At 50.7% G+C, this 21,661-nt stretch overlaps 1 protein-coding gene across 7 annotated transcripts in view; it reads right to left on the bottom strand.

Annotated features, from left to right (window-relative positions):
* ABCA3 (ATP binding cassette subfamily A member 3) overlaps positions 1-18,318 on the bottom strand; it is a 49,480-nt gene extending 31,162 nt beyond the window's left edge. Inside the window, exons 1-3 of one of the 7 annotated variants that reach the window (XM_068909237.1) lie at positions 18,241-18,279; positions 12,409-12,513; positions 3,209-3,301 (exon numbers count right to left, since the gene is read on the bottom strand). In XM_068909237.1, the coding sequence (XP_068765338.1) occupies positions 3,209-3,262 (54 nt within the window). In that variant the 5' untranslated portion in view covers positions 3,263-3,301; positions 12,409-12,513; positions 18,241-18,279. Of the gene's footprint in view, positions 1-3,208; positions 3,302-9,441; positions 9,490-9,839; positions 9,997-11,303; positions 11,528-12,408; positions 12,514-17,195; positions 17,377-18,240 lie in introns of those variants that run through there. The other 6 variants (XM_068909231.1, XM_068909236.1, XM_068909232.1 and 3 more) reach the window with 6 other exon arrangements.
* Between the last annotated feature and the right edge of the window lie 3,343 nt (positions 18,319-21,661).

Below are 21,661 nucleotides of genomic sequence, written 5' to 3'. Positions count from 1 at the left end.
CGGAGATTAATCACAGCTATAACTGTTAGACATAGCTCTTTGCTTAGTATTTTCTGCTGCATAAAGGTCCCTCTGGATCTCGGCAATCAATGAGCATTTGACACTGTGCCAAGGCCAAGAAGGTAGCCCTAGGTACAAACTCACCAGCAGCTCCAGCACTGCAGCCAGGAAGCACAGGCTCTGAGCTGGCAAGAAGTGTTTTAAAAGGCCACGCTCATAAAAGTGAATGTTGTAGATGTCTGATGGTTTTATAATGCAGCTCTTGTGGACCGGCTGCCTCCTGCTGATTTACTATCATATTAACCCTCTAACAGTCCCTTGGACTTTCTCCAGAACAGTTGCCTGGCTCCATGGACTCAGAAGCTAATATACAGTTACCAGCACAGGCTTTTGCTACTACAGAAGTCATTTAAGCTCCTTTACTTAAGAGGCGACAGAGACACTCATCTATAATCATCACTACTAGCTGGCCATTTCTGTCAGCTTTAAGCATGAAGACACAGAACCACGGAATTGCAGAACGCTTGAGGTTGGAAGGGACCTCTGGAGATCATCTAGTCCAACCTCCCTGCTCAAGCAGGGTCCTCTAGAGCAGATTGCCCAGGATCACATCCAGGTGGGTTTTGAATATCTCCAGCAAAGGAGACTCCACCGCTTCTCCGGGCAACCTCTTCCAGTGCTCAGTCACCCCCACAGTCAAGAAGTTTCTCCTCAGGTTCAAACAGAACTTCCTGTGGTTCAGTTTGCGCCCGTTGCCTCTTGTCCTGTTGCTGGGCACCACGGAGAAGAGGCTGGCCCCACCCTCTTGACATCCTCCCTTCAGACACTGGTACACATGGATGAGATCGCCTCTCAGTCTTCTCTTCCCCAGGCTGAACAGGCCCAGCTCTCGCAGCCTTTCCTCAGAGGTGACATGCTCCAGTCCCCTCATCCGCTTTGTAGCCCTCCGCCGGACTCTCTCCAGCAGTGCCATGTCTCTCTTGGACTGGGGAGCCCAGAATTGCACACAGTACTCCAGATGTGGCCTCCCCAGGGCTGAGGAGAGGGGCAGGATCACCTCCCTCCACCTGCTGGCAGCACTCCGCCTAACGCAGCCCAGGAGACCCTTGGCCTTCTTGGCCACAAGGGCACATTGCTGCCTCATGCTCAACCTTGTTGTCCACCAGCACTCCCAGGTCCTTCTCGGTAGAGCTACTTTCCAGCAGGTCAACCCCCAGCCTGTACTGCTGCATGGGGTTATTCCTCCCTAGGTGCAGGAGCCTGCACTTGCCTTTGTTGAACTTCAGGAGGTTCCTCTCGGCCCAGCTCTCCAGCCTGTCCAGGTCCCTCTGAATGGCAGCACAGCCTTCTGGTGTGTCAGCCACTCCCCCCAGTTTAGTATCCTCAGCAAACTTGCTGAGAGTGCACTCTGTCCCTTCCTCCAGGTCATCGATGAATACATTGAACAAGACTGGACCCAGGACTGACCCCTGGGGGACACCGCTAGCTACGGGCCTCCAACTAGACTCTATGCCACCGACCACAACCCTCTGAGCTCGGCCATCCAGCCAGTCCTCAATCCACCTCACTGTCCACTCATCCAACCCACGCTTCCTGAGCGTGCCTATGAGGGTGTGATGGGAGACAGTGTCCAAAGCCTGGCTGAAGTCAAAGCGGACAACATCCACTGCTCCCCCCTCATCTATTCAGCCAGTCGTTCCATCATAGATGGCAATCAGGTTGGTTAAGCACGATTTCCCTTTGGTGAATCCACGCTGACTACTCCCGATCACCTTCTTGTCCTCTACATATGCTTAGAGATGGCCTCCAAGAAGAGCCGTTCCATCAGCTTTCCAGGGATGGAGTTCCCTGGGTTCTCCTTCTTGCCCTTATTGAAGACTGGGGTGACACATGCCCCAGCCCCTGCACTGAGCATTCATTTTTAAATTAGCCTGCTAAAAAGTTGTAAGCTTTACTTCTTTATCAGGAGCTTGTTTTCTAATGGTTACTTTGAGGAGGGGAGCAAACATTCCAGGGTGTATTCTGGCATGGTAGCTCTGAGTCAGCTTGTGCCCTCAGAAAATATGCAAAGCTGAAGAGATGTACTCCTGCCTCAAGGTACACTCAGAGGAAGGTTTTATTCCACTGCAGAAAGGAAAGCAGGTTGTTCTACATGGCATCTATGGCGCACATGGGAAATTCACAGGGCCTGTTTATGCTACACTCTAGGCTTTGGAGCATGCTCCTGACAAAGGGCTCCAAATTGGATCAGTTCCTGGTCCCCTTAGATTAAAGCTGAATTCTGCAGTCTGTTCCATGTTTTGTACTGTGTTTGAAACACAGACTGCAGGTAACCCAGCAAGCCCTCTCCTCTTTCATTTGTTTATTTTTAAGCAGTAACGTTCTGATCTGCAGTATGGTAATGGAACCTGTAAAGCCAGACTGCACTGAGGTCTACTTCCCCTCTTCCACTGCCCTCTGCAAGGGGCTAGCTCCCACTGTGAACCTGCAGTATCTGCCAGGGGACAATTGCCGGCTACTTGAAGAAGCTGCAGCATATTTCAGCAGCAGGTAAGATGCTGCAGGTCAACAAGCCAAGGAAGCCAGCACTGTGACGCAAAAAAAATGTCCATTTTGAAGCCCGTGGCTTGCCAGTTAGACCTAACGTCCCTAAGTACTTCATAACTCGCTAGTTCCCAAGCGCAGAGCAGGAATAAGAGCAGATGCCAGGACAAAGGTGGTTTAAGGCAGCCCACAGACCCATAAAAGTTACTTCTGAAGAATGCAAAAAGTAATGGAGAAAAAGCACTTGGATCCTGGTAAGTTTATAGGCGCTGCACAGCATCACCACCTCCAGAGAAGGATGTAAAAGAATCTATGGAATAAGATAGCTCAGGGAAACCCATGGTTGCACAGGAGGGCGCAGGGATTATCCTGCTCCTTGAGAACGGAAAACTGAACTCACAGCCCTATTTTGAAAGTGAGGAGAACTGATAAATTGTGCAATTGCAATTGAGGGGACAGGGACACCAGGTAATTGAGCACAGACCCCTGTCTATCTCTCACTGACACAAAAGCACAAAAGATACCATGCACACAAATAGATCCATCCTGGGCCTACAGAAAATGTTCACTAGGAAATCTAGACATTGGGAAAGTTCTGAAGGGATCACCTTTAAGGGATGATGACATAGGCAGTTCCTCTGCTGCAAGCACAGTGCCAGCTTACCTGCAGGATATAATTCTTCCAGAGAAGCAGCCCAAACTGCCTGAGCACAACCATTCTTCCATCAGAAGGGGACCGCCACCACCTTGCAGGACTCTAGAAAGCAGAATCAAAAGCAGTGAATAACATGTACTAACAAGCAGTTAGGAGTTCCCCACCACTGAATCCCAGAAACTCCTCGGAAAACCCTGCTCCTGGGTTTTGCCCCACATCCAAGCTCACTGTTTCTAAAAGGACAGGTCAGAGAGTGCTCCCAGGACAGTATTGCACAGAAAGCTTTCTCCACACCTGCCTGCACCTCAGCTTCCAGTTTGATGCTCGGGAACCCTTGCAACAAGGGAGGAGCTCAAACGTGAAAGCCCTGTGCACTCCTCTCCACTCTCAAAGCTCCCAACAAGGAAGTCAGTCTTCTGCAATGCACAGTACTGCTCCACAACTCTTTTAGCAACAGTACCTTTGCAATCAACTTAGCAAGTACCACTGACAGATCACAGAAAGGACCATCTCAACAGCTTGAGACTGCGACATTCACTCACTCACCCCCACCCCCACCCCAGAGCAATAATACTTCTGTTAGCTGGGAATCCAAGTTTCCTTTTGTTACAAGAATACACGCTCTTCAATGACTTGGGTGCTTCTGGCAACTATAGACAACTACTAGAAAACCTCCCACTCCGAAGCAGAAAGATGGCATCACAGACCATACACGACTGTAAGAAATCTGGGAGTGGCTAACCCTGTTTCCTGCCTCATGTTGCAACAGCTACCGCATCTTTGAAACAATGGAAAAATAGCTCTCTCGTGCTCCCTCTCCGAGGATCGTTATTAGCCAGTGGTGTCTTGGTTTCCAGTGTCATCAATCCTAGTCATCCAGATGACCTATATGACACCTGTAAGCATCTGGATACACAGAAAAGGAGGCTGCTGTTTGGAAATCCAATCTATAAACACCAACACATCGTAATTGCTAAAGCACTGACGCACAGTCAATACAGTGAGCCTAATATGCATGGCCATCACATGGGCACAAAACATGTAGCAATACCACATGCACATTAGTGCTGATTAGCTAGAGCATATCAGCAGCCATGTGAGACAATTACATTGCATGAAGAGAAGTGAAAAAAGACAATATCCACTTCAAGCACACTTCTTTCCTAGAGTCTTTTGCCCTAGCATGTCAAGTAGCTCCTAAAGATTGCTACTTTGTGTAGCCTGCAAAACACATCTGGCAGCTTCATCCCTTCTCCTTTGTAGCAGTCTTTTACACAGCAACAGGGGAGTGGAAAACTTGAACGCAGGATCATAGAACCACAAAAAATGGCCCTAGAAAATACTTGCAGTCCGTTATTTTGGAATTAAGATTTTAAGTTGTTCCTCTGACTCCTGGAACGTCCAGGCTTCAGAACTGTTGGTTTGCAACATTAGCAATGCCTTCACAAAAGATCCCCTTATTTAAAAGGTAAGGGAAAAATGAGAAAAGCACAGGGAATCAGAATTACAGAGCAGCATATAGGAGAAAGATCAGTGCTGTGGGGTGATGCACCTTAGTCATTCTGCTCCGTAAAGAATCTCCCAGTCCTCTTCCCACTTCCAACTTAACTATCTCTCCAAATTGTTTTGTTCTCTATTTGCAGAAAAGTTTCCTGATAAAGCATTATTGCCACACCAAGTGGCCAGCCCTAGCACAAGCAAATCCAACTGCCACAGCTATCTAATTTAGGACCACTTTCATCAGCATAATTTTGACCCCAGGACACCTGAGATAAAAGGATGTAACAGCCCCACTGAAAGCTCAGAAATTTTTCCTGCTCCTATGCAGTATGCCAAACAATTATCTTTTGTATATCTACGTAATCCTAAAGGTCTTTCTGTCAGGTAGCTGGATTCACTTCTCCAACACATCACACTGCAGTTGGGACCAAGAAATGCAAACTGCTAAACTGTGGGAAACAAGCTATGGAGCTGAGCCACACCTCTGCCTGCCGCATCAGAGACTGAGCACAGCAAAAACCCATCTTCCTGCAGTGAGATGGCTAACTGGACGCTAGCAATATCAGACTATCTGTTAGCCCTGTTTTATCCTGGCACCACCAGCCTCATTCCATGAGTAGACAGCTCCCAGTTTTTACTCTTTGCAACTGACCAGACCTATGCTTAAAACTCCAGCCTCACAGTTTGATCTGTGAGCTGACAGCACTGAAGGTCACTACACAGGGAAGGAAACATTACATACCAGCAACACTACTCGAGACACTCAAGAGTACATTCTCCAAGTCTGGTTGATATAGTATCAGCTCCTTGGAAACACCTGGCACCTGCCTGCTTTCATACACCTGCCTGTGTTCAGAGACATCCTGTGCTTGCACAAACAAAGATGGCAATGCAGGGTGGATTCTGTTTTCAGTAGATATACTACACTACAGCATTACTTGCAAAGATACTAAAAAGCAAGATGTGATCACACATTACGGTGATTAGCTGCACTGGGAGGGTTACAAAAACATGGAATTGTGGCGTGGTGGAGCATAGTGACTGCTGATTATGAAGTCTCATGTACTACCAGCTGGAAAGCACTAAGCCTCCTCTGCCTTTATAGCCTGTGCGGTGTCACAGGTGCGGTGCCATTCCTCTCATGTCACATTGGAAAATGCTGCAGTGGGATCTCACAGATGGTAGGATCCAGGAGCAGTAAGAAGATGCTTTCCTCCTCAGTCCTAGCCGCCCTGAAGCCTGTTAGCTGACAGCAGGAGCAACCAGAATCACAGAATGGTTTAGGTTGGAAGGGACCTCTGGAGATCATTCAGTCCAACCCCCCTGCTCAAGCAGGGTCCTCTAGAGCATATTTCCCAGGATCACATCCAGGCGGTTTTGAATATCTCCAGCAAAGGAGACTCCACCGCCTCTCCGGGCAACCTCTTCCAGTGCTCAGTCACCCCCACAGTCAAGAAGGTTCAAACAGAACTTCCTGTGGTTCAGTTTCTGCCCGTTGCCTCTTGTCCTGTTGCTGGGCACCACGGAGAAGAGGCTGGCACCCCCCCCGCCTCAGACACTGGTACACATGGATGAGATCGCCTCTCAGTCTTCTCTTCCCCAGGCTGAACAGGCCCAGCTCTCGCAGCCTTTCCTCAGAGGAGACATGCTCCAGTCCCCTCATCCGCTTTGTAGCCCTCCGCCGGACTCTCTCCAGCAGTGCCATGTCTCTCTTGGACTGGGGAGCCCAGAATTGCACACAGTACTCCAGATGTGGCCTCCCCAGGGCTGAGGAGAGGGGCAGGATCACCTCCCTCCACCTGCTGGCAGCACTCCGCCTAACGCAGCCCAGGAGACCCTTGGCCTTCTTGGCCACAAGGGCACATTGCTGCCTCATGCTCAACCTTGTTGTCCACCAGCACTCCCAGGTCCTTCTCGGTAGAGCTACTTTCCAGCAGGTCAACCCCCAGCCTGTACTGCTGCATGGGGTTATTCCTCCCTAGGTGCAGGAGCCTGCACTTGCCTTTGTTGAACTTCAGGAGGTTCCTCTCGGCCCAGCTCTCCAGCCTGTCCAGGTCCCTCTGAATGGCAGCACAGCCTTCTGGTGTGTCAGCCACTCCCCCCAGTTTAGTATCCTCAGCAAACTTGCTGAGAGTGCACTCTGTCCCTTCCTCCAGGTCATCGATGAATACATTGAACAAGACTGGACCCAGGACTGACCCCTGGGGGAGACCTGGAGGATAGGAAGGGACATGGCGCATTCTCCAGACATGTTCTGTATCAGGCTGGTGTTGCTCCTCTGGACAAGGAGGAAGGCTTCCAACTCCCCTGACACACCAGGCGCTTCTAGGAGCTCCATGGCAAATGCAGGCCTTCTTCACCTCTCTCCACATTCACAGAATAACAAGTGTTCCCATATCAGAACATGTGCAAAGAACTTCACAGTACCCAAGAAAATTTTTCAGAGACCCTTGGCAAACATAGCCTGAGATGGCCGCAAGCAGAGACAACCACCAAGGCTTTGCTGGCCCATTACCTGGCTCGTCCTTGGTGCCGAAGGTCAGCAGGCACTACAATGACTCGGAACAAACCTTTCTGCACAGGCAGGCTGTTCACTGGAAAGGGATGGAAGAAGCAGAGTTAAACAGAAAATGAATGTGGGCAAGATGTGCACTGAGATACCTTTTCCTTCCCTGGAGATATTCAAAACCCGTCTGGATGTGATCCTGGGAAATATGCTCTAGAGGACCCTGCTTAAGCAGGGAGGTTGGACTAGATGATCTCCAGAGGTCCCTTCCAACCTAAACGATTCTGTGGTTCTGTGATTCTTGAGGACTGGGAATAGGGGAAGAGTACATTCTAAGCAGCCAGCATGAGCATGCATGGCAGCAAGGAGCACCGAGCATCCAGGACTGCATTTGTTCATGTAGTCACCTGGTCCCTTTCCGCTGTGCCACAGTCAGGCAGGGGAAATAGGAAGCGCTGGACTGCCTGGCTTATGCAGATGATCATCTCGCATTGCGAGATGACAGATATTTGGCTTGTACCTTGTCGAAGCACAGGTTATTCTTTTAAGTCATGCAGAACCTTTTCCAGAGCTCCAGCCAGCACAGCAATGCCTGCCTCACGCACAGCTGAGACTGCAGTCTGCCTGTGTGCAAAGACAACTTCCTTCTACGGATTCCAGAGGGACCGATCAGGTGCCACAGCCCTGCACAAGCATAGCAATTGCTTCCTACCTCACAAGGCCAAAAACACCCTCAGAGAGGGGGGTTTCCAAAGACAAAGCTATCATAATACAATGTATCACCTCAAACTTCAACAGAGAATTCAAGGTATCAAAACGAAACAGCCAGGCCAACAAGGAGAAACTTAAGGTTAACTAATCTCCCTGCTTGATCTTTACTCTAAGATCAGTGAACGGTAAAAGTGCATCACAAGCTCAGTATTGACAGCTGAGTTACTGCACTACAGCAAGAGCAAATGAAAACCAATGTAGATCTGCAGATAAAACAATAAGCACCCATTCATCTACCCTACTCTACGCAACTAGCTCTTTGAGCCCAACATGGAAGTAGCCTACCACACATGAGCAAAGCCGACCTATGGAAGTATCAGCCCCACATGGTTGAAGCATGCTCTCAGTTTGGCACTCATCTTTCCATCCAAAAAATCAAAACTCGTGCATTCACAGGGCAAGAAACACCCAGGTTTTGCTACTCAATATGCAGATATCAGATTAATGAAGCAGTAATCTATGTGTGTGTGTCTTGCTCCACACAGAAATTCAGAAGAACAGGTCCACTGTGGCAGCTCAGAGAAACCAATCAGATACCATCCTGCTAAGGCAGCAAGCTGGGGAGAAACAGCAAATGGGACTTTGCAAACACAGTTGCTGCTAGATTTCAGTTTAAACACATTCAAACTTATCACACGCCCTCTTAAGCACAGTGTCTTCAGCTGGCCTCCAGTCCACATTTGCCCTGGCAGAAACGTCATCCATTTGCCAAAGAGAAGCATGAAAATTTGCAAGCTTTTTCTAAACTGAGAGGGCCCCCAAAACCCATGTGACTACATTTTGCATGCAGCAAAGTACATGACAGGAATTGACAGACATTCAGAAGGACCACCAAGGAGCAGAAACCCTCTTCCTGCACTTACTTGAAGGGAATCAAGAGCTAAACACAAGGGAGGAAAACCACAGTCTCGGCAAGTACTTAAACAGCAAAGAAAGCACCAGTCAGGACAGTCTGTAAATCATTTTTAGACTTCAAGCCAGATCAAAGCCAATCAATCAGACATCTCAAATCGGCATTCACGGCCCAGCAGTGAGTAACCTCAGTTCCCATCATCTCCAGTTTGTGGCAACGTTTTGGTTTGTGTTAGAGAGAAGACAAAACCAAGCACAGAAGAACAAACACATCTTGAGTGCCCTGAGATAAGAAGCTGGAAATGGCAAATTGTGGCACAACAGCCAAAACCAGCCCAAGCACAGAAGGGCTTTAGATGGCTGCAGAAGCAACACTAATTTACCAAAGAGAATTAGACCGTAAATCAAAAACTGAGGCAGCTGCAGCAGCTGCACCTTGCCAAGCAGCCAAAGTTAAGATTTTGAACTGCTCTGCGGAATGCAAGAAGAAAACTTTTGCCTTCAAATTCTGGCTGGGAAAGAAGTTAAAATTTTTGCTTGTTTGTTTCAATGAAGGAAAACACAACAAATCAGGCTGTAGAAACAAAGGCTGCTCCTCTAATAGAAATCTTACCTCCTGTTCCCACATCTCTCCTGCCTTGCTCATCCTGTCACTCTCTCAAAATGTGAGCTGAACATGTTCTGACCACCACGGCTGCTATTGCTGCTGTAATCAAGGCTCTTACGTTTCTCAGAAAATGTCAAGCAGCTCTTGGGTAACACGAACACTACACAAAATCAGAAAACTTCATTATTGCCAAATTTACCAAACTTTTCAGCATCCCAAGAAAATTAGTGCTGAACTTTTTACTCAATGAAGAATGAGAGAAGAAAGAAGCTTGGTTAACTCAGGGCTACTCCTACCACATCTGAGAGCAAAAAAAGTTTTTCAGGCTCTGACCATCCACAGAATTAATTCTTTCAACCCAGAACATGCAAAACCAGAAGGGAAAACTTCTGGAAAGCGCTCACCGGATCAGCTCTGAGATCTGGGGCTTTGCTGCCCCGGCCTGTGCCTGTACGCATAGATAGTTCAGTGTATGGGTCCCTGTCCATTCTTCTGATAAAACTTCCTGCATTTGACCGAGTCAAGGCAGGTTCCTGGCAGACTTGAGCAGTGGCTCTTCACTGAAGTGTGCAGGGATCATTTTCCTTCTACAGACTGCTGGAAGTAGCCTCACGATCACAGGCCCTGGGTCTCATGAGGGACTTCAGCCACCCTGACATCTGCTGCAAAGAAAGAACAGCTAGACATAAACAGTCGAGGAGGTTCCGGCAGAGCACTGAGGATAACTTCTTGACACAGGTGGTGGAGACGCCAACGAGGAGAGGTGCAATGCTACTAATGTACTAACAAACAAAGAAGGTCTACTTGGAGATGTGAAGGTTGGGGGCAGCCTTGGCTGCAGTGACCATGAGATCATGGAGTTCAGGATCCTACGAGGAGGGAGCAGGGCAATGAGTAGGATTGCAACGCTGGACTTGAGGAGAGCTGACTTTGGCCTCTTCAGGGACCTACTTAGGGGAATCTCATGGGGTAGGGCCCTAGAGGGAAGGGGGGTCCAAGAAAGCTGGTTAATAGTCAAGTATCACTTCCTCCAGGCTCAAGAGCAGTGCATCCCTCTGAGGAAGAAGTCCAGCAAAGCGGATTCAGCAGGAGACCTGCATGGAGGAGCAAGGAACTCCTGGCCAAACTCCAGCAGAAGAAGGAAGTGTACAGAATGTGGAAAAGGGGACAGGCCACTTGGGAGGAATACAGGGACGTTGCCAGAGTATGCAGGGATGCGACAAGGAAGGCTAAGGCCCAGTTGGAATGAAATCTGGCAAGGGATGTCAAGGCCAACCAGAAGGGCTTCTTCAAATACATCACTAGCAAAAGGAAGACTAGGGAAAACGTGGGCCCACTGCTGAATGGGGTGGGTGCCCTGGTGACGAAGGATACAGAGAAGGCAGAGTTGCTGAATGCCTTCTTTGCTTCAGTCTTCACTGCTAAGGCCAGTCCTGAGGAATTGCAGACCTTGGAGACAAGAGAGGAAGGCTGGAGAAAGGCAGACTCTCCCTTGGTGGAGGAGGATCAGGTTAGAGATCTTTTGTCCAAACTTGACATCCATAAATCCATGGGCCCTCATAGGAAAACCCACAAGTGCTGAGGGAACTGGCGGATGTTATCGCTAGGCCACTCTCCATCATCTTGGAAAGGTCCTGGAGATCAGGAGAGGTGCCTGAGGACTGGAAGAAAGCCAGTGTCACCCCAGTCTTCCAAAAGGGCAAGAAGGAGGAGCCAGGGAACTCCAGGCCTGCCAGCCTCACCTCCATCCCTGGAAAGGGGATGGAACGGCTCTTCTTGGAGGCCATCTCTAAGCATATGTAGAGGACAAGAAGGTGATCGGGAGTAGTCAGCGTGGATTCACCAAAGGGAAATCGTGCTTAACCAACCTGATTGCCATCTATGATGGAACGACTGGCTGAATAGATGAGGGGGGAGCAGTGGATGTTGTCCGCTTTGACTTCAGCCAGGCTTTGGACACTGTCTCCCATCACACCCTCATAGGCACGCTCAGGAAGCGTGGGTTGGATGAGTGGACAGTGAGGTGGATTGAGGACTGGCTGGATGGCCGAGCTCAGAGGGTTGTGGTCGGTGGCATAGAGTCTAGTTGGAGGCCCGTAGCTAGCGGTGTCCCCCAGGGGTCAGTCCTGGGTCCAGTCTTGTTCAATGTATTCATCGATGACCTGGAGGAAGGGACAGAGTGCACTCTCAGCAAGTTTGCTGAGGATACTAAACTGGGGGGAGTGGCTGACACACCAGAAGGCTGTGCTGCCATTCAGAGGGACCTGGACAGGCTGGAGAGCTGGGCCGAGAGGAACCTCCTGAAGTTCAACAAAGGCAAGTGCAGGCTCCTGCACCTAGGGAGGAATAACCCCATGCAGCAGTACAGGCTGGGGGTTGACCTGCTGGAAAGTAGCTCTACCGAGAAGGACCTGGGAGTGCTGGTGGACAACAAGGTTGAGCATGAGGCAGCAATGTGCCCTTGTGGCCAAGAAGGCCAAGGGTCTCCTGGGCTGCGTTAGGCGGAGTGCTGCCAGCAGGTGGAGGGAGGTGATCCTGCCCCTCTCCTCAGCCCTGGGGAGGCCACATCTGGAGTACTGTGTGCAATTCTGGGCTCCCCAGTCCAAGAGAGACATGGCACTGCTGGAGAGAGTCCGGCGGAGGGCTACAAAGCGGATGAGGGGACTGGAGCATGTCTCCTCTGAGGAAAGGCTGCGAGAGCTGGGCCTGTTCAGCCTGGGGAAGAGAAGACTGAGAGGCGATCTCATCCATGTGTACCAGTGTCTGAAGGGGGGGGGGTGTCAAGAGGATGAGGCCAGCCTCTTCTCCGTGGTGCCCAGCAACAGGACAAGAGGCAACGGGCAGAAACTGAACCACAGGAAATTCTGTTTGAACCTGAGGAGAAACTTCTTGACTGTGGGGGTGACTGAGCACTGGAAGAGGTTGCCCAGAGGGGTAGTGGAGTCTCCTTCGCTGGAGATATTCAAAACCCACCTGGATGTGATCCTGGGCAATATGCTCTAGAGGACCCTGCTGGAGCAGCGGGGCTGGACTAGCGGATCTCCAGAGGTCCCTTCCAACCTTGGCTGTTCCGTGATTCTGTGAATGAAAGGTTATGCAAAGCCAGTTCAAGGAGATCTTCAGATATATACTGCTGCTTACCTTGCAAGAGGACACTGTCCAATTCACCTGCAACCCTACTTGATTTGCAGCTCCAACACAGTGGCAGGTCAAGTTACCCTCCAGAAACACTCTTCTACCTGACCTCAGTTCTAAGCTCCGTAAAATAAGACTGATTTTTCCCATAAAGTAGCATAGACAAAGATATAGAGGAAGAGAGAACAGCACTAGCTTCTGAGAGAATAACTCTGTGATACATAGGATCCCCAAGTTCTTCTCCATCACACTGGAAATACCCTGCTTTCTGCACTGGACCACAGATGGAGGAACAACCTCCTAAATATATGGGTACGGATTTACCCTGGTCATCTCTGCTGCAGTCAGCAAAAGAGAAGGAAAGTCTTCCTACATCCTGACCATCAAGAGACTGTAGGAACTGAGAGTCAGCTGAGGAGACAGCAGTTCAACTCATGACTGAGAGATAAAGAAGCCAGTAACATCCTCATCGCTTGACTAGCCCCTGTGAAACTTCAGCATCAGAAGCAACACAAGGAGGAGTAAATCTCACAATCCCACACTGCCAAATACAGCTCAGAGCAATGCTGGATAACCCAGCAGCTACACCAGCTGCTAAGCTGCCCTAGAGCTTTCCTGCTGGCACAATTTAGATCAGGATAGGCTGAGGATTGATGGAGATAAAGGTCACCGCATCCTACTTCCTGACCCACTTCACATACCATCTTGTTATCAAGAGCCAGCCATCCCTGGCTGACATCTCAGTGAAAAGGGCTGAGCAAGCTGAGGAAAGACCATGTGCTCCTGGGAGCTGGCAATTACTTTAGAGCACTTACTGCATTTCTGTTCTTCTAATGTCCTGTTTCCATAGAAACAAGGCCTGGAAATGGTAGACATTTCTTTTTTAATTGGTACTTCTTTTCTCCCCACTAACTTGCAGAACTGCATCCCTGGAATACCAGCTGCAGCAGTTGGGGTGGCATATGCAGCCAGACCTTTTCCTGACATTCTATTTTAGAGATCCCACCACATCACTGTTTCTGGAGAACGCACTGTTCCCAGGATGGCAGCCACCTTGTCCCAGGGGCAGTGCTCTCCTGGGCACTATTAACACACAAGGCCTCTGTGCTCAGAACTCCTCTGCACACTCTCTCCCAGAACAGGAAATGTTTCTCTATTCCTTACAGCACCGAATGTTGAAAGTTAAAAGCAGGACTGCCCATGACTGAGGGAAGCTTTCTGGGAAGCAGTTACAGAAACAGCTAGTGCCTTCACAGATGCCTCTTCGTTCAGGAAGTTCTGAATAACAGGACAGCCAGTTTGTTTTAAAAGCAAACGAAGCTGGCGGCATCCAGAATCACCAGCCCTTGGCCATGGGGTGTCTGGAGTCACCAACAGCTCTTGCTGCCATTTTTTCTTTTCCTTCTTATTTCTATAGGAGATGTAAGTATCATGAAACGCAGACCAAGTCAAAAACACACACTACAAAAAAAAATTCTACTGCAGTATAAGAGGTTGGGCAAATAGAACAATAAAACTTTCTAGGAGGCTGCAAGCTTGGCAGGATCTGAAAGCCTGCTGACCTAACTCAAACACAAAACACAGGCAGCTGCCGGAAGTCAGCAGCTTCGCAACCTTCTGCAAAATCATGATTTAACTAGGCCCTCTACAGATCTGTTTTTCCCGTACATGAACTTCAGGCCTCAAAACAATGAAGCAAATACACACAGCACCTGGGCTAGATCCTGTTTGCAAAACTGGGCAGCCAGTTCTGGGCCTGGTACACCATTGCAATGCCAGCCTGCATCCCCCAGAACTGGAGCTGGGCACAGTCCTGGGGGAAGGCCCCTCTCCAAGACCCTGAGGAAGTGAAGCAAGGCAATGATAGATCTGGCATGCCCAGGAAACCTGGCAAGCTCATGGGAGACTGAAACAAGTCCAAAACAATACATCAGACACTTTGCTTGGTCAGCAGCAGGAGAGGAGGAAAAAAAAAAACATGCTGTATTGGAGCTGTCCTTTTTCTCTTCTTTAAAAGGTGTACTGTCACTGATTTGTCCAGAAAGTTTGCAGTTACACATAACACTGGAATTACCAAAACCAAGGGAGTCAAACCATCTCTCTGCAGATTAAGTGGCCTCACAGGCTAGGCTAACAAACTCCAGAACCTGATGCGGGCTTTCTTGCAAACCCTTGGGCAAACCACTTGCTGCCTCTCATTTGCCCTGCCAGGGAATGGGAACACAAATCCTTTGCACGAGCTTGACTTTTGCCATGCCCGAGTACAAGCTATTTGCATCCCACTGGAGAGCAGAGCCATGATCACTCAACCTCCACTCTTTCTCCTGCTAAGTCAATTGCTCAGCAGTAACGACATCCCAGCAGTGAGAGGGAGTAAGAAAAGGAAAAGCAGCTATAAAACCACTGCATCTGGCCGTCTCAGGGCTTAGACGCATTGAGCAGGGTTGTGTTAACTGCCTGGGTACGCTGCAAGACTGCAGCAAACAGTTTGCAGGTTATCTCCCTTCCCTTGAGGGCTAAATGAACTTCACTCTATTTGCTGTGGGCTAAAAGCATGCAAAGAAAGACTCTGAAGCAGTAGTTTCATGCCCTCAAAACCGAAGCTGTGGCTTTTTATACTGTCAAAAAGTTGTTTGTATCACTGATTCCTGCTTGGTTAGAAGCCCCAGCCAGAGCAGCTAGGTGGAAACTGCTGGCTCACTAACAGCGCCTCCAAGAGTCTTTGCATGAACCAGGCATGGATTTACCTGGCAGGGGTCTATACAGGGTCTTTCTCCCCACTGCCCCACCTGTACTAGTCACAGTAAAAGATTTTGCCCAGGTCATTTGACAATATCTAGCCCTGCTACGGATGACAGGCTGGACTTTCCTTGGTTTCAGGACTGAGGTCAGCATGAGCAAAACAGGAGCCGATCAAAACGTCCACGGCAGACTTGCTCACCAGAACTCCAGTAAGCAACAGAAACAGGACCAGCAGAAGCAGGCTCCAACAGCCAAGCGACATGGGAAGTTTATCCTCTGCAGAGGCATAGTACTGCCTGTAAGAGAGCGGAGTATATGTGCTTCTCCTTGAGCAACACTCCCTCCAGGCTAGACTTCACGAAATCTGAGCTTTTTTTCCCACGTCTAGCTCAGCGTTTCAAGAGCTCTTTTGTTTCTGAAAGGAGAATACTATCCACACTGAGTGTATTTTCATCAGGCTAATGCTTATCTACCTGTTACCTACGTGCATGGGAAAGAAGAGTGGAAGAAAGGCAGCTTATCACTCCTTGATGCCTTAGCCAAAAAACATGCACTTTTCAGCCTTAATCTCAATTGCAAATGTAACTACAGTTTTCCTAACACCTTGGGGTCTCAAATCTAATCCATATTAGACCTCAACAGATCACAACCGGTTCAGCAACATGCACAGTCCTTTGAATATACATCAATTCTAGCTTCCTCAGACTGTTAAGTATTACTTTAGCAAGTACTGTTTCCCATGCCCATTACTACAGAGCTGTTCTTTGACACGGACCTGGCGTAGTCTCTTTGTAGTATTTAGAGCACCTGGTTGTCCAAACACCAGAAGAAATGACTTGACCCCTCTTTGTCCACAGCAGACCTATGAAAGCACAGAAGCGCCACTGGATTTGATTTTGAAAGCTCACCTGATGACTACATGGATGTAATACTGAGGTGTCCTGTGTGTTTACTGTTCTCCTAAAGATGACTGTACTTTTTCTCATGTTCATTAACTGCATATGTGCGTACAGAGGGAGATCAGGAAGGACAAGGCTCAAGCATCAAGGTGCATGCCAAGAACCAGCACCCAGAGCTAAAGCTTCGAGAAAACCACTGAAGTATCACACAACAAAACAATGGAACCAAGTCCCACCTTCCACATCCTGTATCCTGCCTTTGAACCAGGTCAAGCAGTCTACTTTACAATGCAGTGCCGAATACTTTCAGGCAGTCCCAGGATTCTCTCCCCAGGCAATCCTAATTAAACAGGAAGCTGCCTTTTCCTGCTGTCACAAGATGTTCTTCTTCGTAGTGATTTAAGCCTGCTCTAGCCTGGAGTTATTCACTAAGAAAACATATCCCCTTCAGGCCACTAACAGGTAGGAGGCAAAGCTGCTCTCTACCATCTACCTCCCCAATCCCACAGAAACAGCAAAATGTAAGGAAAGCTCTGCACAGCAACACATGTCATTCCTTACCCTCTGCACACTGTGAAAGCCCCTTTCTCTCCTCTGCACAGCACTCTCCACTGCAGAAATCTCTTACACAGCATGTGGCCAGACATCCACTGGCACTGCAGCATTACCAGGTCATCTCCTGAACGACACTGAATCACTTTACAGACACGCCTGCCACCAGCAACTGGTTCCTACCACCCCTCCCATATTTCTCTGCCCTACCACACCCTTGGCATCACTGGGAAGTCCAGCTAGGCCAGTAATGACAGTAGACTCTCTCCCTTCCCTCTAACCCAGTGCTATAACATTTCAGCAGCTACATCTTTGAAACTCTCAGCATTTTACATGCAACCCAAGGCCTTCCCTCTCTCCCACCCCCCCCAGCAACAATGCTGACAGCAGCATTGCAGTAGCTGAGATGCTAGAGGATAATTACAAACTCACTTCGCTCAGTGCACTGCAGCATCGTGAACACGTTTCCCTGAGCTGCCCACAGCCGTGTGGCAGAGCCGGTGGAGACTGGCGCAGCAGCTTCACCAGCAGCCAGAAGCGCAGCATGAGCCAGGGCACTGGGGAAAGGGCGGGCAGGATGCCTGAGAGACACCTGGCAGAGTTACTACTCAACAAAACCTGGGCAGAAGGAACCCAAGTGAAAAAAATCAAATGGGATTACCACAGCTACTACTTGACATTTTACAGAAGAACTGCAGTCCTCAAAACCAGAACTGGCCCAAATCCAAGGCTCTCCCAGTCTCAGCAGGAACAGGCTGGGACCCAATTGACCCTGCCCTGGTCAAACACTTTGGTCCATTTTCCCCAGCCACGCTGGGTTCAAGAGGCCTCTCCCCACTCTCCCCGACAGGCACTCTCTACGCTTCCCCTTATCGAAAGCACTTTGGTCCACTCAAAAGCCCGAGCTATCGCAATAAAAATACTGATTGTTTCAGCAAGCCCTCTTCAGGCGCAGGTTTCACGGTTTGCTCTGCGCAGCGAGGGATCCGAGCGCCGGCTCCCCGCAGACCCGCGGGGCCAGGCCCCCCGCTCGGCCATGGCGGAAAGGCAACAGCGGCCGCCGAGGCCGGGCGCAGACGCGGGCGCTCGCGCAGCCCTCGCGTCCGAGGCGCCGCCGCGGCAGCTCGTCGCCACCAGCCGCCGCCAGCCGCCGCCGCCCCGCGCAGGGGCCCCAGGGCCGCGCCCGGCGCCGCCCGCCCGCAGCCTCGGCGCTCAGCCCGGCCTGCCCGGGGCGCGCTCCCACCGGACACATCCCCCTCGCGAGAGCCTGGCCCTCCCCGGGGCCCCGCAGCCCCCTCGCCTCGCCGCCCCCGCCCGCCCGCGGGCCCCTCGCCTCGCCTCTCTCCGCGGCAGGCACTGCGGCCGGCAGGGCTGCTGCTGCCGCCGCGGCGCGGCGCGGCGCCCCACTCCTCGGCTTCCCCCTGCGTGGAGCCACCCCGCTTCCCGGGGTCGCCGCTGCCGCCCCGGCGCCACTCACCGGGCCGGGCGGCTCCGGGCCGCGCTCAGCGCCGCGCGGCCGCCCCTGCCGCCGGGCGCCGCCCGCGCGCTCCCGCCGCCATCCCGTGCGCCGCGCCGGGCCCTGCCGTCCGCCCGCCGCGCGCACGCGCGTCTCCGGGCGGGGTGGCGCGGGGCCGCCGGCCTCCTGGGGGCGCGCGCAGGGCGCTGCACGTGCGCGCGCCTGCTAGCGTACGGGGCATGGCGCGTGCATGCGCGCGCGTGTAAGGCTGCAGAGCGCTGCACATGCACGTTTACGTGTGTGCGTGCGTGTTGCACGCACATGCACAAACGTGTCTGTATGTTTGCACAGGGTATTTCACATGCGTGTGTCTGTGTGAGCATGCACAGGGCATTGCATGGGCATGTGCATGCAAACGAGTGTGTCTACTCACACAGGACATTGCATATGCATGTGTGCACATGCACCTGCGTGTGGAGGGCATGGCATGCATGTTGCATGTACACATCTGCAAGTACATTGCACGTGCACGTGTGTGTTCACATGCATGTAAAAGGCAGTGCACGTGTGCATATCCACACATGTACATTTGCACAGGACATTGCACATAGATGTGTGTATGTGCATGTATGTGTGTACAGGGAATTGTACACGTGTGCACATGTGTGTGTTTAAGGCATAGTGCAGACATGTACATGCACATGTATATGTATTTGCTCAGGGCATTGCATATGTATGTGTATCCACATGTGAGTGAATGAGTGGGTGTGCAGGGTACTGCATGCACATTTACATGCACGTGTGTGTGTGGGTATGTAGGGCATGAAAATGTGTGCATGTGCCAGGACATTGCATGAGTGCTCACATCTGCATGGGTCTACAGCACATTGCACATCTGTGTATGTAGTGCATTGCACATTTGCACTTAAGTATGTGTGTTTGTGGGTGTGTGTGCACATGTGTGCAAGAGATTGCATGTCAGTCTATAAGGAATTGCATGCATGTGGGTACAAGAACTCAGTAAAGAAAGTGGGTATCTGAGTGCACATGTTTCTAAGGGACTTTGCGCGTGTGTGTGTGCACACAAGGGCTCACTCCTGTGTGTCTGTCTAGGGGTTGAGAGCTGCAGGTGTGCATCTGTGCAGGGGTCATTCCTTTGCATGCAGGTGCTCTTGTGTGCATGAGGCAGTGCTTGACCTCTCTCCGTGCCAGCATGCAGGGCTCAGACCCTGCCAGGGCTGACCCTTCCTGCCAGCCCCACAGTAGAATCAGTTATTCCCCCCAAACCCCCAGTCCTGCAAAGTCCCTCGACTGTTCTCACATATGTTAGCTGAATGCCTGAACTTTCCTCTGCAATCATTTGGGCTAGAAATATCTTTATTTGCAGGGCCGGAGCCTAGATGTTCCTACATGGTCTGAGCCCCAGCACAGCACATACATGAGGCTGGACAGGGAGGAGACAGGCAGAAAAGTGCATGTCTCTTTTGCACCACCCTGCCTCCTTCCTGTCACTGGAAAGGACCAGCGTCCTCCTGTTTCAGTGAGCAGGACACCTGCACGTCCCCGCGGCTCTCTGTCCCCACGGCTAGAAGGACGAGCTGGCTGAGTTGTGGCCTCGCCTATTTTTTTGGGCTGACCATACTTTAACGTGAGCTGAGCTGGCTCACTCGCTTTTGAGTGAGCTGGCCGTGCTCATGGGAATAAAGCTGTTTGGGGGCTACTTCAGCTACCAAGTGGCACCTTCTAGATAAGGATAAAAGGGCTGAACGCTGAAAGGATTTGACATGGCTCATGTCCCAGAGCTTGCCTTCCCAGGGAGCTTTTCCTGTCCCCTCCTTGAAGGCCACTCCAGCCAGTGGTGAAGGAGCACAGCCCATTGCACCGCTCTGCCCGCTGCTGTGTCCTGCTGCCACCATCCACCAGTTTGCCAGGAAAAAGGGACTAGAGGAGAAAACTGTGACGAAAACCAGTGTTGATAACAGACAAAACTGAAGGGGGAAAAAATTTGACTTGGCCACGTTACAGAAGATTGCAGAGGGTGATGGAGGAAGAGGAGCTGAGGAGACTGGCAGGGAGGCACAGAGAGCCCCGGGTCGGTGGCAGAGATGGGCGCTACGTATGCAGGGCTTTACAGGCATGAGCGCACGCCTGGAGTGCCAGCCTTCACTGAAAGATACGCCCAGAGATCTGGTTAGGTCCATATGTGGTTGGGAGCAAAAATCAGCCAGAAGACAGGCTGCAGTGCCACAGCCCACCACCATGGCATCCCACCCCCTTCCCAGGCACAAGGCCACCAACGAGGCTGCAGCCCCATTTTGCTCCTGCTGCCTCGGCCACAGCTCGATATGTCTCCATGCGGGTAGCAGGGGCTCAGGTTGCCCACCTGGGTGCTACCAACCCTCCAGGAGAGGGTTCTGATGCACCACTCTCCCCTCCCTGCCTTACCTCCATGGGGCAGCAGGGTGTGAACAGGCTGCGCACGTGCAAGGAAGCTCCTGCCCAGGCAGTGCCAGGGCCTCCAGCAGCTATTTGGGGAAAAACTGTGACATGCAGGTCAGCCCATTGGCTTGAGCAGCTTGCCTTTCTCAATAAGACAAAGAGAAGCAATTTCTCTTAGGTCTCGGTTTAGATTAATACTAAAATAACTGCTTTGATCTCAGCTGCTTTGGAGATCCTTTTCTGCTATGATCTTTTCATCTCAGCAGGTTTTTTTTTTTTATAGTCATCCACACTCTGCTGCCCAACCCCTGTAAGAGGAGTCTGTCCACCAAAAAAAGAAAAAACCAAGACAAGAGTGATGCTTTCTCAATAGGAGAGAGAGGAAGCTGCAGCATCAGCTTGAAAAATAGCACTATAAAAAAAAAAGCAAACACCCTGTGATTGCGCATGCCAGGACTTGTCCTGCGATGGCAAGGGAGACTCCACGCACCAGGGAAGGGAAGGCTCCAAGGCTTTGCCAGCAATGATCCCACTGCAACACAGACCACAGTGTGTTCCAGCTCTTCTGTGTGGCAGAGCTGATGGGATTTGCTGTTCATCGAAGAAAAGCTGAAGAGGAATCTGCTAACACAACCCAGCAGGAGGAAAGGGGGAAGGGTACAGCAGCTGCATCTCCTTATTAAGGAAGAAGTGTCCCCACTGACTTGCCTGTATTTATGTCCCAGCAGCGAGTGTCCTGGTCTGGCTGCAGTTTGAGGTGTCTGGACACCAGCTGCTCACCAGTGCCCATCTGAAGAGCATGGCACTCTGCAAAGCAATACGGAGATCACTCTAAGCACTTCCCTAGATTTGTCAAAGGACACAAGAGGAGCAAGAAGCCTGTCTCCCAGAGGAAATCAAGCAGCTACAAGGACCTGCCCATGCAGAAAACCTTTTCTACTTGCACTCATCTACTAAGCAGCATACAGCAAAGTTGTTTATAAGGCTCAGAAAGAGGAAGGAG

The sequence above is a fragment of the Struthio camelus genome, chromosome 15, assembly GCF_040807025.1.
Source record: "Struthio camelus isolate bStrCam1 chromosome 15, bStrCam1.hap1, whole genome shotgun sequence".
Lineage (NCBI taxonomy): Eukaryota > Metazoa > Chordata > Aves > Struthioniformes > Struthionidae > Struthio > Struthio camelus.
This window is presented reverse-complemented; position numbering and strand designations above follow the sequence as displayed.